At 46.2% G+C, this 12,827-nt stretch overlaps 1 protein-coding gene across 1 annotated transcript; it reads right to left on the bottom strand.

The window, feature by feature from the left end:
* Positions 1-937: 937 nt before the first annotated feature.
* LOC105075933 (protein FAM24B) lies at positions 938-8,944 on the bottom strand. Its single transcript, XM_010963916.3, has 3 exons — positions 4,365-8,944; positions 3,448-3,574; positions 938-2,523 (listed from the first exon to the last, which is right to left on the bottom strand). The coding sequence occupies exons 1-3, from the start codon at positions 4,453-4,455 to the stop codon at positions 2,340-2,342; spliced, it is 402 nt and encodes a 133-aa protein (XP_010962218.2). The 5' UTR covers positions 4,456-8,944; the 3' UTR covers positions 938-2,339.
* Between the last annotated feature and the right edge of the window lie 3,883 nt (positions 8,945-12,827).

Raw genomic sequence — 12,827 nt, 5'->3', positions numbered from 1 at the left:
ATGATAGAAAGGAATCCTGGTGTCCAAGGTGAGACCGGTGCTGCAGTGGCAAGGCCAGCACCTGTGACATTGAGAAGCTGTGCTCATAAGGACCTTGGACAGTCAGCGAGGTCCCTGCATGGCTCCACCCAGTTCCTGTCAGCTGGGAGACTTCTGGGGCTGGCCATGTACCAGGTGGGGACTGGGCATCCTGGTGTGAGAGCGAGCAGGGCACATGCAAATACAGTGGGGACCCTTCTTATTATTAAGGGCCGCTCACTCTCGGCTGTGTCCAGATTCCCACTCCTGACTCCACCCCGGGCTTTTCTCCTCTCCCTCGCTCCTATGGACGTGACCCTCTAACTCCCTGAACCACCATCACTGAATGAGAGACCTCATGACACTCCCCTGAGAGGGAGGGAGCCCGGGCTTAGCGGTCAGGATACAAGCATGGTTCACACCCCTGGCCTCAGGATCTCAGGATGCCGGACCGGTGGGGTCAGCGTATCTTATGTTACATAATCTTCAACGTCACTTTTGCAAGCTCCCATTTCATGTCAAGGAAACTGAGGCTCAGAGAGATTAAGAAACTTCCCCAATGGCACTAGCTTGTGAAAGGCAGAGTTGGATTTGAACCAAGTCTCCCTGGCTCCACAGCCCACATGTTATACACACTCTAGCAGAGAAGTGTCTCAACGACCCCTTGCTCCATGCTGCCTCCCTCAAGGACCCTTCGATATCTGGACTTCAGGCATACTCCCCATGTAAGGAACGTGGTTGCATAGGGCCTCCCGGATGGTGGGTGCTGCGCCGCCCATTGGGTGGGGTTCAGAGGGAAATGGGCTGTGTGCTCATAGGCCTGCTGGCGACAAGAGAAAACTGAGGCACACATGAACTTCTAAGATGAGGCCGGAAGCAGTAGATGCCAGGAGAGGGAGAAAGTGCTCCAGAACTCAAGGGGGCACGTCCAGCTGGAATGTCTGGGGCAGGCAGGGAAGGTGCAGCCTTGAATTTGCCTCTTAAAAGTCTCATGTATAGCACAGTAGTAGAGAGTGTGCTTAGCATGCATAAGGTCCTGGGTTCAACTCCCAGGCCCTCCAGTAAAATAAATAAGCCAAATTCCCTCCTCTCTCTTAAGTAAGTAAAAAGAAACTGCCTTTAAAAAAAAAAAAAGCCCTCATTGAGCCGGAGGCCCTCACCCTCCAGGGAGTTGCTCAGCCATCGCGAGGACAGCTGTGTGAGAGCAGCTCCGGCTCCCACGTGCCTTCTGGCAAATTTCACCAGCACACAAGTGCTGCGATTCCCCCATCAGCCAAGCCCTTTGCTGGCGGTGGCCTCTTCCAAATGCTTAGTAATACACTGTTCTCTCCCTGTCAGCCTACAGGGAGTAGCTGTTTCCTTCATTATTTCCTCCTTTTTCATCCCTTTTAGTAAGTAACCACCTGTTACGAGTTAATTCTTCACCTTAAGTAAAACCTGATGCTCACCAAGCAAAGGTTGCATTACTGAGAGGAAGTACAAATTGTGGTTACACATGGAAAGTCTCTGATTATACGGCGTTCCAGAGGCCACGAGGAAAGAGACAGAGTAGAAGTGAGCAGACGGAAAGGCTGGAGCAGCGAGGGCTGCACCGCCCTGCCTGTTGCTGAGACCAGGAGGACCCGAATGGCTTCACCATTCAGCGGGAGGTTCCTGTTTGCAGTTAGACACTAAGTCAGCAAAAGTCAGTGTCAAAGTGATCCAAGAAGGAAATCTGCTTCTGAAGATTTGGAGGATGGCAGGAGGAGGAATCTCAGGGTTTTCGAATGTCCCTTAGACATCACGGAGCTCAAACCCATCATTACACAGATCAGGCAACCCAAACCCAGAGATACCTGACCTGGCCGTTCTCCCTCTGGGTTGACTGGAGTTTCCCTCCAAGACAATGTAACAATTGTTCCACAGCAGAGTAGCTGGATGAGAGTGAATGAAGCCCTTAGAAGGAGAAGGGCCAACCTGCTCCAGAAGTTGAGCAGGATCTGAAACTGGAAACACTCTAAGATCAATCCTTTTTTTTTTTTTTTCCTGGGGTTGGAGAAGTGGATGTATTTTTGACTCTACCTCTCTACTGCCGTATAATAATACAGGCTGGTTGCCCCAAGTCCCAAAGTGAGCAGTACACATCTTTAAGTACTTTTATACCTAACAACAACAATACTGGAGGCATAAAGGATTATTTTCAATATCGCATTTATTCAAAAGTACATAAATATGTTATATGGTACATGATATAATGTAAACAGTATAAAACTTGACTTGAATAATAAAACATTCTACTACGAAAGAAATATTGCTCATGAAGGTATTTGTGCCCACTCAAGTCAAAGTCCCTCGTTTACATCACAGAAGCACGGTGGCAGGCGATCAAAGCCAGCATACATACTACATTCATCACAGCATTGGAGATTGGGACAAGGCCCAGCAGTGATGGCCGCAGCGACCTTGTCCTGGGTGACCACGGTTGGATTATTTTTTAAGGCGAAACAAACAGGTATCTTTGGAGCTCTTAAGAAAAACATACACAGAGCATGGGATTAGAATGTTGTATCTCTGTCCATCTGCTACAGTTGTCAGGGGTATCTGGGAAGCCTGGGGCTAGAGCCAATCAAACACACGACACCAGCCCCAGATTAAAGCGCTCGGCCCTGTCCCAAGTTCTGCCAAATCCCTTTCTCTCCTATGACAGCTAGAAGTATAAAGTCAGGTTAGCAAATAAGGGAGAGTGAATTCAAGTGTGGGTCACCCAGATGATCACTGCAAGTCCTCCAAGGGCAGAACATGACCAGGGAGGTGCCAAATTCAGCCATTCCCTGGGCTCTGGGATTTACCTTCCAGCTCACAGGTCTAACTTCCCTAGAATGGGAACAGCATTGCTTCTGACAACGAATCTCTCCCATGTCTGAAGGTTCCTTTCCCCCAAATTTAATGCTCTCTTGTCTGATCTACATCCTCTTGTCAGGTCCCCCAGGATTTTCACACATCTCAGCCTCCCCCCCCCCCCACAGTCCTGCAGGCCCACTCACCATCCCCAAGGCCATGAATAAGAGAACACCCCGAGAGCTCCCCAGCTCGGGCAAGAGGATATCAACTCAGCCCATCCTCTGAGTGCCCAGAGGCAGAGACACGCACACAGTCTGCAGTCTGCAGCGCTGTGCAATCACCAGCTGAGGGTAAACTCAGTGAGGTCAGGCGACAGCAAAGCAGCACAGGGCCACTCGGCTGAGAACATTCTACTTGCGAGCTCGCAGCCCCAAATCAGAAGGGGAAGAAGCCGAGATTCTACTCTCACTGCCTCTGTCTTCGCGAACCTTCCCGCCAGTTCCCGACCTCCCCCAGGGGGCGGCCACAGGGCAAGGACTGGTCCTGCTCAATCCAGAGCCCCAGGATCCCACTCAGGGGGCGTGAGCCACCCTTACCCACATCACTCACTTTAATGCGCTGGCTACTTTGTAGTAAAGACAGATGACAACACACATCAGCACGATCATGGCCACCAGGATTCCGCCACCAATGCAGAACATAACTATCATGTTGACTTTGGAAGAGGCAGCTTTATCTAGGCAGAGAGGTGCAGGCAAGCAGTGAATGTGGCTTCCCTCCCCACACAGCCACTTAGCAACCTTAATGTGCTTCCTTCAGTGGAGGAGAAATGAACCCAAACCACAGATCCTCATACATGTAGAACACAAATGAGTCTTGCCAGAGGGTGCCTAAGACCCTCAGTTGGCCCAGAGATGGGGAACAGAGTTTATTTATGAATTAGATGGGACTGAAATACAAAATCCAGAGAGAAGGGAAGAAAGGGGGAAGAATTTTTTCCCTCCCTTTCACATGCAGTAATGTGCAGCTGTAAATAACAAACTAGCCTGCACTTGAGCAAATGGTTTTATTCCCAAACACCTGGGCCTCCTGAAATATGTCCGTTTTCAAAGTCAGAATTAACTCCTCGCTGTACATCAGGCTTTAAAATCTCCTCTGGTAATAATTAAGGGAAGGCTTTAAAAATGTTATGTTCAACAATACTAAAAACATACTAATTTATTTTGTAAGTGATATGTGTTTCAAGGAAAAAAAAGTTTCAGGGGAGGGGGTAATAGCTCACTGGTAGAGCACGTGCTTAGCATGGACAAGGTCCTCGGTTCTAATCGCCAGTACCTCCATCAAAAAAAAGGAAAAAGGTTTTCACCTCCCCCTCTAACAACTGCTATCTTTCTTCCTAACTCTGAAATCTTTCCAGGAAGTCCAATTTGTGTGGAATAAGCAATTTGTTTACTCTAACTCCCTGAAACTCGGGGAAAGTGAGCCAGGAGCAAAGAATAACAATCCAGTCACCAAAGCATACTTACTACCATCCATGTCTTGAAAGCTGGATGTATGCTGACTGTAAAAGAAAATTACAATTATAATACAATTATAATACTTTAGGGAACAGGGCATCTTATCAGGAATTTCTCAAACCTTTAATTTGAGAAAGAAAACTCTAATTATCTCTGTTAAGAGTAATTGATATATAAGTTTGAAGACCTCGCTTTTAGAAGCAGTCTCTACCAGAGCGAACAGGATGGACCACTGTCCAGCTCCAACCTCTGCGCCTATCAGGCCACAGGCTGTGTGACATCAACTCTCTGGACACCAGCTCTCTTTCACAGAGTTCTGAATTCCATTCCATGTTCAGATACAACTTTAGCACCAATGGAAATGTGAAATGCCCAAATACTATTTTAAATCATTTAATTTCAATTTCACCTTGTCAGGTTTTTTTTTTCCTCAGAGAACCTTTTAAGATCTGACTGTTAATCAAAAGCAAATTTGGGATTTCAATGAAGCAAAAAGACAGTGATGTGGGAAGGCTGATATCTAAAAATACTCATACATCTAGAAGTCCAATTATAGAAGACTGGTTATGTTTTAGCAACACATACTATTAAGTATGGACTTGCAGCCATCTACCAGGATTTGGATATAGGTTCACTGACTTCAGAATATTATCATACTTTACGGTTGACAAAAGGATTTGAAAAAGCAATTTGAATAGGATATCTGTTCTAAATCAGGTTTCTATAATTTTAAGGTTCTCACACCAGCAAAGCTAATTCCATTAGATGAGGGAATTACTTTAACCACAAAGGGTTATTCCTTGCTGCTCTGATCAAACCATGGGTGAGGCTTTGAACAGCAGGGGAGATACCACCAAAAATGGTGGCATAAGACTTCTGAAAATCTCTCCTCTATAAAAGTAATGAAAAATCTGGCAAAAAATTTTTTTTGTCAGAATCAGGTTTTTCTGACTCTGGAAACTAAAAGCCTTCAGCAGCTCAGGAAATATTTATTCAAGAGGAACAACTGAATCTCAGTATGAACAGCAAGCTTTGTGGCATGGTTCCATCATTCATTCACTCTCCAGCTCTGTGGTGGCCTTATTTTCAACAGCCAAGATTCCAATGCAAGCCACCAGAGGGGGCAAAATAGAGGTAGAGCTCTTTCAAAGCCTCATTCCCAAACTGTCACTATCTGACTCTTCTGCTGGTTATCTGGAAGAACTCACTTGCTTTCAAAGCTATCTGCATTTGACCTAACTCAGAGTCCACTCTGCAAAGGCTTCTCCTCAGACAGCTTTTGGCAAAACTTTTGGCAAAAAGATTTAATACCCTGGTTCTCTGAGGCAGTGGATAATATTTAGGGCAAATGACAGAATAGCCAAAAAGCTTAAAAGAAAAGCGTATATTAGAGGTCCACAGGGGTTTTGACAGCTCTGAAACATCCTTGGGAGTCTAAAAGTCTACGCACATTTGGAGAACTGTGTGCACACCTAAACTTGTAAGCATGCTCAAGAAAGACATGAGATGGCCCTAGGCATTCAACCCTGGCTGACTCTGAGGCTCTTCCCAAGCAAGAAATGAAGACGAAGGCAGAGTTTTCAACTGTTTGGCTGATACTGCTGAAGGCATGCCCCAGCATGCACACAGGGCCCCTCATGAAAAACTGTAACCTCTGTCCAATCATTAGCTGACTACTAAGCTAATCAGTAGAGACTTCAGGGTCCACACAAAACAAAGAATACACTTTACAGAATTAGCTAAGAAAAGTCACTAAACAACAACTATAACAAGCAGCAACCATAGCAAACCTTGGAGAATGGGAAGAATCTGATTTCCAGAGTTGCCATGTTATGTTGTTTTTAATGTGTAGTTTTCAATAAAAGAAAATAAAACATGCAAGAAACAAGGAATATGGCCCATAGAAAGAGAGAGGTGGGAAGCACTCAGTAAAAACTTTCCCTGAAGCCCAGACATCGGCCCTACTAGACAATGACTTTAAATTAGTTATTTTAAATAAGTCCAAAGGACACCATGTCTTAAGAACTAAAGGAAAGTATGAAATAATGTCTCCAACAGAGTGTCAATAAAAAGATAAAAATTCTAAAAATTGAAAAAAATTCACTGGAGGAGCTTAACAACAGATTTGAGGAGGCAGGAGAAAGAACCAGTGGACGTGAAGCTAGGTCAAGGGGGCAGGATATAGCTCTAGTGGTAGATTGCGTGCGTGAGGTCCCGGGTTCAATCCCCAGTACTTCCTCTAAACATAAATAAATAAAGAAACCTAACTACCTCCCCCTCGATTAATAAAAATAAATTTAAAAGTTTAAAAAAGAAGACAGGTCAATTGAGATCCAGTCTGAGGAACAGAAAGAGAAAAAAAAAGAATAAAAGTGAAAATGGACCTTCCAGTTTCCATTCCAACATGTAAAGAGCTCGGGAATGATCATATCATCCTCAAAACAAGGAGAAAAATGGAAGATTAACAAGTCGTCTTAAGTCAACAGGAGAACTGAAGTCGCAGGGGAAATAGCCATCCCCAAAAGTTGACAGGTGAATGCAGAGAATCACAGGGGCCACCGTGGGGTGGAAGTGGCCTTGGGCAGAAGTACTATTACGGTAACTGAGGAACTGGAGGCTGAATGAGGACTAGTTCGAAGGGGAAAAAAACACTTCTGGGGGCACAGGAGTTTTTTGTTTGTGTTGACAGGGAGGAGCGAACACACTGTCATGCGTTTTACCTCTAGGAGCTCGATTAGGTTCTTACGGTGAAGACTGAAGAAAAAAACCCTCATGCCTTGGTCTCCAGTGACACCACAGTGGAGGCAGCTTTGTTACCGCTGGGAGATAGCAGAAGTCCTGAATTTCTACTCGGCTTCCTCTGATACCACCCCAGCAGTCAGGTGGAATGGTGCCTCATTTCCACCAGGTGAGGGTGGAAGTCCAGACTGCCCAGTGTCTCCACTGACACCACAGGGTTGGGTCAGGGGTGTTACAACCCATGGATAAAGTCTCCGCTCTTCTCAGCCTTCTCTGACACTAACGTCGAGAGAGCGGGGTTGGGGGCACCTCTTCACAGCCTGATGAGACTGGAAGTCCGTATTCTCCACTTAGTCTGTGCTGTGGGGTGGCAATGAGGCTATAGTTTTTTTCTGTGATGTTTGGCTGGAATATTGCAGATATTTCTGTCCTTTCTAGGCTGCCTGCTTCCTGGTCTGTCGGCTAGAAAACAGCAAGCTTTTGTTGGGCTTTTTTGCCTGTACCCATTGGTGTTTCCAGGTTACCACCTCCTTCAGCTCCAAGCCTGGAGATAGCAGGCAAAATCCAAATCTAGGGAATTCACCACCATATTGTTCCTTGGATCTCAAGGTTACTAGCTAGTCTGTTTTCTTCTCTCCATCTCTCAGGGTCTCATGTTTGTTTTATGTGTTCAGGGGTTTTAGTTGCAGTTACTGGGAAGCATAAGGAAAGGAACATCTTCTCCACCTTACCAGAAGCAGAAGTCTCTCATGTAGCAGATTTTGAAATCAGTCCTCTATTTTATGACTGCGGCCACTGTGCCAACCCTGCACATGCCAGACCTTGAGAGTGAATGACTCCTTTAATATTGCACCGCAGGCGCCTCGCGTGTGCCATCTTAGACGGGGCCCTGCCCACATTCCAACAGAACTTATCTTTCCAGCTTCATTTCCTCACATCCCATGTAATTTCACGCCTCTGAGCCTTGGCTAGCTGGCTCTCAAGTCTCTCACCTCCCCTATCTGCTAAAATACTAATCCTGCAAAGCTTCACTTAAGTGCCATCTCCTCTGTAAAAATCTTCACTGATTCCCATCTGCCGATCCTCCATGTTAATTGCTCCTTTTCTCCTGTATCCATGACCTTTACTTGTACCTCTGTGAAAATTTGAACTTCATTTGCCTTAAGTTTTTCCAGTTTCCTGCTTTAACTCTGAACAGACATTCGTCCTGAGTAAAGGAACTGACTATGTTCAGCCTCACTGAACACAATAATTTGAGTTGAATTAGCTGTGGATTTCCTTCTGCTTTTTATCTCACTAAAAAACGTCTTAAAAATTTTTTCCAAGTTTCTTTTCTATTCCTTCTTATTGAAGTAGCAACTATTCTGAGGGACAGGGCCTTGAATGAGCTTAAGAAGACAGGCTATGTTGACTTTTCCGGAAAGAGCTGACCACTTCATCTCTTGGTTTCCTTTTATTCCTGTGGCTACTTTACTGCGGAGTTACTTGATTAGTCTGTACATTGAAAATTTGCTTTTTTCAGGGTGTGAATTTCATGAGGAACTCTGGATCCCCAAGTATCAAAAAGAGAGCCTAGAACCCGTTAGGTGCTAGCACATGTCATGGACAATGACTCAATTACAGATTTTATCAATCTGGTAAGAATTTTCCCCTTCTGAGCCTCTAAATTCAGATGAAACAATAAATTTGGGCACAGCAGTAAACCCTGACCAATATTATTTCATTTATTGATAAGAATATTTTATACATTGTCACCAGGGTTAAACTATTGGCCTTATTACTTCTAATGTGTTTTAGGAATATCTTTCTGAATTGCACTACAGAGGAGCAGGAGGCAACAGCTAAAAACTCTGTTTGGCAGGTGAGGAAACTGAAGCTCAGAGAGCAGGAACGACTCCCTTGGATCACCCAGCATACTGGCAGGGTAGGAACTAGGGCTTGGCTCTGTGGTCTTCCCCTCCAGTCCCCCCTCCTGGGCCCAATGCCCTTCCACCCCACCAGCTTTCTGAAACCCTTTGAAATGATGTGTCGTTTCCTGTTCCCAGCACCCCCCACTCTATTACCCAAAAGCTTTGCTTTTGGCTCTGAGCTGAAAGACAGCTAAGAAATCCAGCCGCACGTCATCAGGGAAAGGGGCGGGTTACTGTTATTGTTGTTTCATCCTAAGTGCTTTCTCACTGGCGAGTCACATGTCGTGACTGGTCAAGACTACTTACTAGGACTGAGGGAACCAGGGGCCACGTGCTCCAGGTGACCAAGGACAAGCGGCAGCTGCATTCAGAATCAGTGAGCTGAACTTTGTGATGTGATTACAGGGGCTTGCTTTCTCTCTGCGGGAAATTCTTGGCAATTCACACTCACAAGGACTTTCACCCATCCTGTGACTAATACCTGGGTCAGGTGGTTGCAAACACCCTCATACCTGCAAACTGCATCTGTGTGGGCAGAAAGCAGCCCAGATCCCAGGCTACTGGGTGTAATCCTGTGAGCCCCCCTCACGTGGTCCAAGTCCCGTCTCTGTGCCCCTTCCACTGCTCTCTCTCTTCTCTGCTCCCGGGGTTCTCATTTTTACCTTCATATTCCTGCACAGCCAAGGACCTTGCTGTGGCCCTAGCAACTGCCCTGAGAAGAGTTGGGTTCTGCCTCAAAGAGAGGATCTTCCTAACTGAAATCCTATACTCTAAGAGAAATAAAGACTGCAGTGAATAACGTGCATTCAGGCTTTATGGAGTGCTCAGGTTTGAAAACAGTTACTGTGTCTTTGTAAAGCCCAAGCTGAAGACATCTATTTTTTGAGGAACTCAAGGGAAGAGAACATCTGATACATTCCAAGAAGAATTTAGCACCAGAAGAATTTTGTCACATTTGGAAACATCAGATTTCACTTTTTGCTTAGGCTGCTAGGAAACGTCCATCTGAGTTCTCAGATGCTTTTCCTCTTTCATTTCAGGCACCCAGCACAATGATAGTCCTCACCGGAATATTTACAACCCTTTTTAATCTTCTTTTATTGCAATATAACACTGCAAGATAACTGCCTCAAGTTTCACACTTATATAAGTAAAGGGTATCTCCTACAAAGTAAAAAATACTGGAGGCATAGAAAATTTCTTCAGAATTACACATTTATTGAAAAGTGTACAAATATAAACTTATAAAATACTTAAATACTATCTCAGCTCAAACACCAAACAATTCTACTACTGAAAAGTAAAGTATAGTGTTCAAAGATATCCATGCCCGGCATTCCCAGAGTGGAGTCCTCCTCTTTGTCACATGGTGGGAGGGAATCAAGCTCCTCACAGATCCTGCCTGCTTCACACCTCTGGATTGTGCCAGGAGACTCGCGGGGGCAAACTGCCAGCCAGGTGACTCCTGCTGCCAGGTCATTCTGAGGTAGAACCGCCAGGTGCTGGGCGAGTGCACACGCCAACCAGCCACGTCCCTGCGGATCGCATTCCTCTAAGTCAGGCTGCACGGTTTTACTGTTGATGTGATTGCTTTCACCCTCTTTTTTCACAATGCTGAAGAAACCAAATACTCAGAGAATTGTACTTGATTTTTCCTTAGTTCATGTGTTACAATCGTCTTGTGGACTCCCTGGGAACGTCAGGGCTGGGACAAATTATACCATGTGCCCCCAGAACTAGATTATACCTCTCTCTACCTGTCTCCAAAATTCCTATCCAATCCTTCCTCACCCAACTTTATTATGACTGTAAAATCAGGTTACAAAGAATCACAGGGAAAAAATTCTAAACTAGGAAGTGGACTACCGCCTTCTCCCCTCATCAGTGTCTGCCCAGCTGGCTGCCCGCTCGGTGCAGGACGTGACAGGGAAGATGCCACAGTTGGCTGTGCCCTGCGCTCAGGGATCTGCCATCTAATGCAAAGGATTAACTCCTACAAAATGTGACAAGACTGATTCTATCAGATCAGTCTCTCACATCTTGGGAGGTTTTCTCCCCAACTCACACGATTCAAGAGACGTAGCAGGATCCCCATCCCATTTCACCTGCACGGACAACCGCTTTGCTCTGGAACGGTGAGAAGTGTTTTGAAAAGAGCTCCAAGTTAATTATGCATTGGCTGGCCTTCAGCCCCTAGTCAGGTGTCCCCCAGAATCTTCAAAGAATTCAGCTTCCCATCTCACGATTTCTAAGGCAACTGGAAAGGAGGAAAAAACTCACTGCTCAAGAAATCTCCACCTCGGGAAAGAGGAGATCCTTTGCAGACTGTCAGTTTCCTCATTCTACAGTGCCTAGGGACACGTCAGCCAATGTGCTGAATTAAACACCTGATAGATAACCTCAATTATTTATAGGGACAGCAAAGCATCACTGACACACAAAGCCACCCAGGCTGAGAATATTCTATTTATTAGCCCACAACCCCAAGCTAGAAGGAAAAAAAGCCAAGATTCTGCACTAACTTGCTTTTGCCTTTTCAAATTCTTATGTTTCTGACCTGAAGCAAAGCATGGCTGCTACAAGGAACGACCCTGCTGAAGCAGAATGCCCACATGTCCCACTGAAAGGGGTACTACTCGCTGGTAACCGTCATGACTCGTGACTTTGCAGTGGCCTATCAGAAACAATCAGCCCAGGGACAGCCACCAGGAAGATAGCAATGCCAACTACAACTTGCATCCTAAGGCCAGCAGTCCCACGTTTACACAGGCAGACACCCCAGTGTCTGCTGGCTCGCTCTGTAAATGCTAAAGGTCATGTGTGATTAGCAGCATGCTTCTCTGGAGATCGCATGTGGAAGGTGGCACCCCACTCGAGGGGGGACCATCTACTTTCCTTGGTGCCAATTATGGTCTCCACTTGACAAACAAGATGCAGTGCCCAGCCTGGGGGGAAGGCCCACAAAGCCCTGACCCCACAACTCAATTCCAATGAGAACCACCATTGGACACTTTAGAAAGACCAGAAAACAAAGCATATCCCACTGCCAGTAAGTTAAGGCCTCCGTCTTGTCACCAGGGGGTGCAGCTATCTGGCCGTGTTGGGGAGTCTCCAAGGGCCTCTCCCTCATTTCCTGGGCCGAAATCAGAATTGCAAAAATATCCTCACTGGTCCTGAAGATTCCTTCTCCAACCCCTTCTCCCTGGACATGGCCGCTGCATGTGAAAACAGACGTCACAGTAATTACAGACAGATCTTATCATCAGCCACCGGAAGTGAAAAGGTGTGAAATCAAGGCAGGTGAGAAAGTCACCCTGGGTTGCTGCTTCCTCTCCCTGCTTCCTCCTTCAGCCACTCTGTCCCTCCCTCCACCTTCCACCTCTAAGCACCAGCAGCCACATGATGTCACCAAGCTGCCCAGCCCCCATAGCCAGCCCCTGCCCTGCACTGAGCTCTCCTGCCTGACTCCTCTGGTGAGGCCTTTTTGACCAATCACACCACCATCTTTAGTGCAAGGCAGTTTATCCCCTAGTGCTCCCTGCCTCTGGGGCTGGGTGTGTGCTGAGCTAGAGGGAGCAAATGGGGACCTGCAGCCCCGCAACCTAGGACAGCATGTGCACACTGGTGCATCTCTGCCCTGCCCTCCACAGCCTGGAAAACAATGTTGCCCTTTTGGGTGAGGGGCCAGACAGACCCTTGCTGCAGAGTCTGTGCCAGTTCTCATGCCCCAACATCTCATCCATAAACAAGATGACAGTTACATTAATGAGCAATGGAGGAATCCAAGACCAGGGAGTTTTTGGTGCAATGTATTTTTCCATAA

This window comes from Camelus bactrianus, chromosome 11, assembly GCF_048773025.1.
Source record: "Camelus bactrianus isolate YW-2024 breed Bactrian camel chromosome 11, ASM4877302v1, whole genome shotgun sequence".
Classification (NCBI taxonomy): Eukaryota; Metazoa; Chordata; class Mammalia; order Artiodactyla; family Camelidae; genus Camelus; species Camelus bactrianus.
The sequence above is the reverse complement of the archived record's forward strand: the minus strand, read 5'-3'. Positions and strand labels throughout refer to the sequence as shown.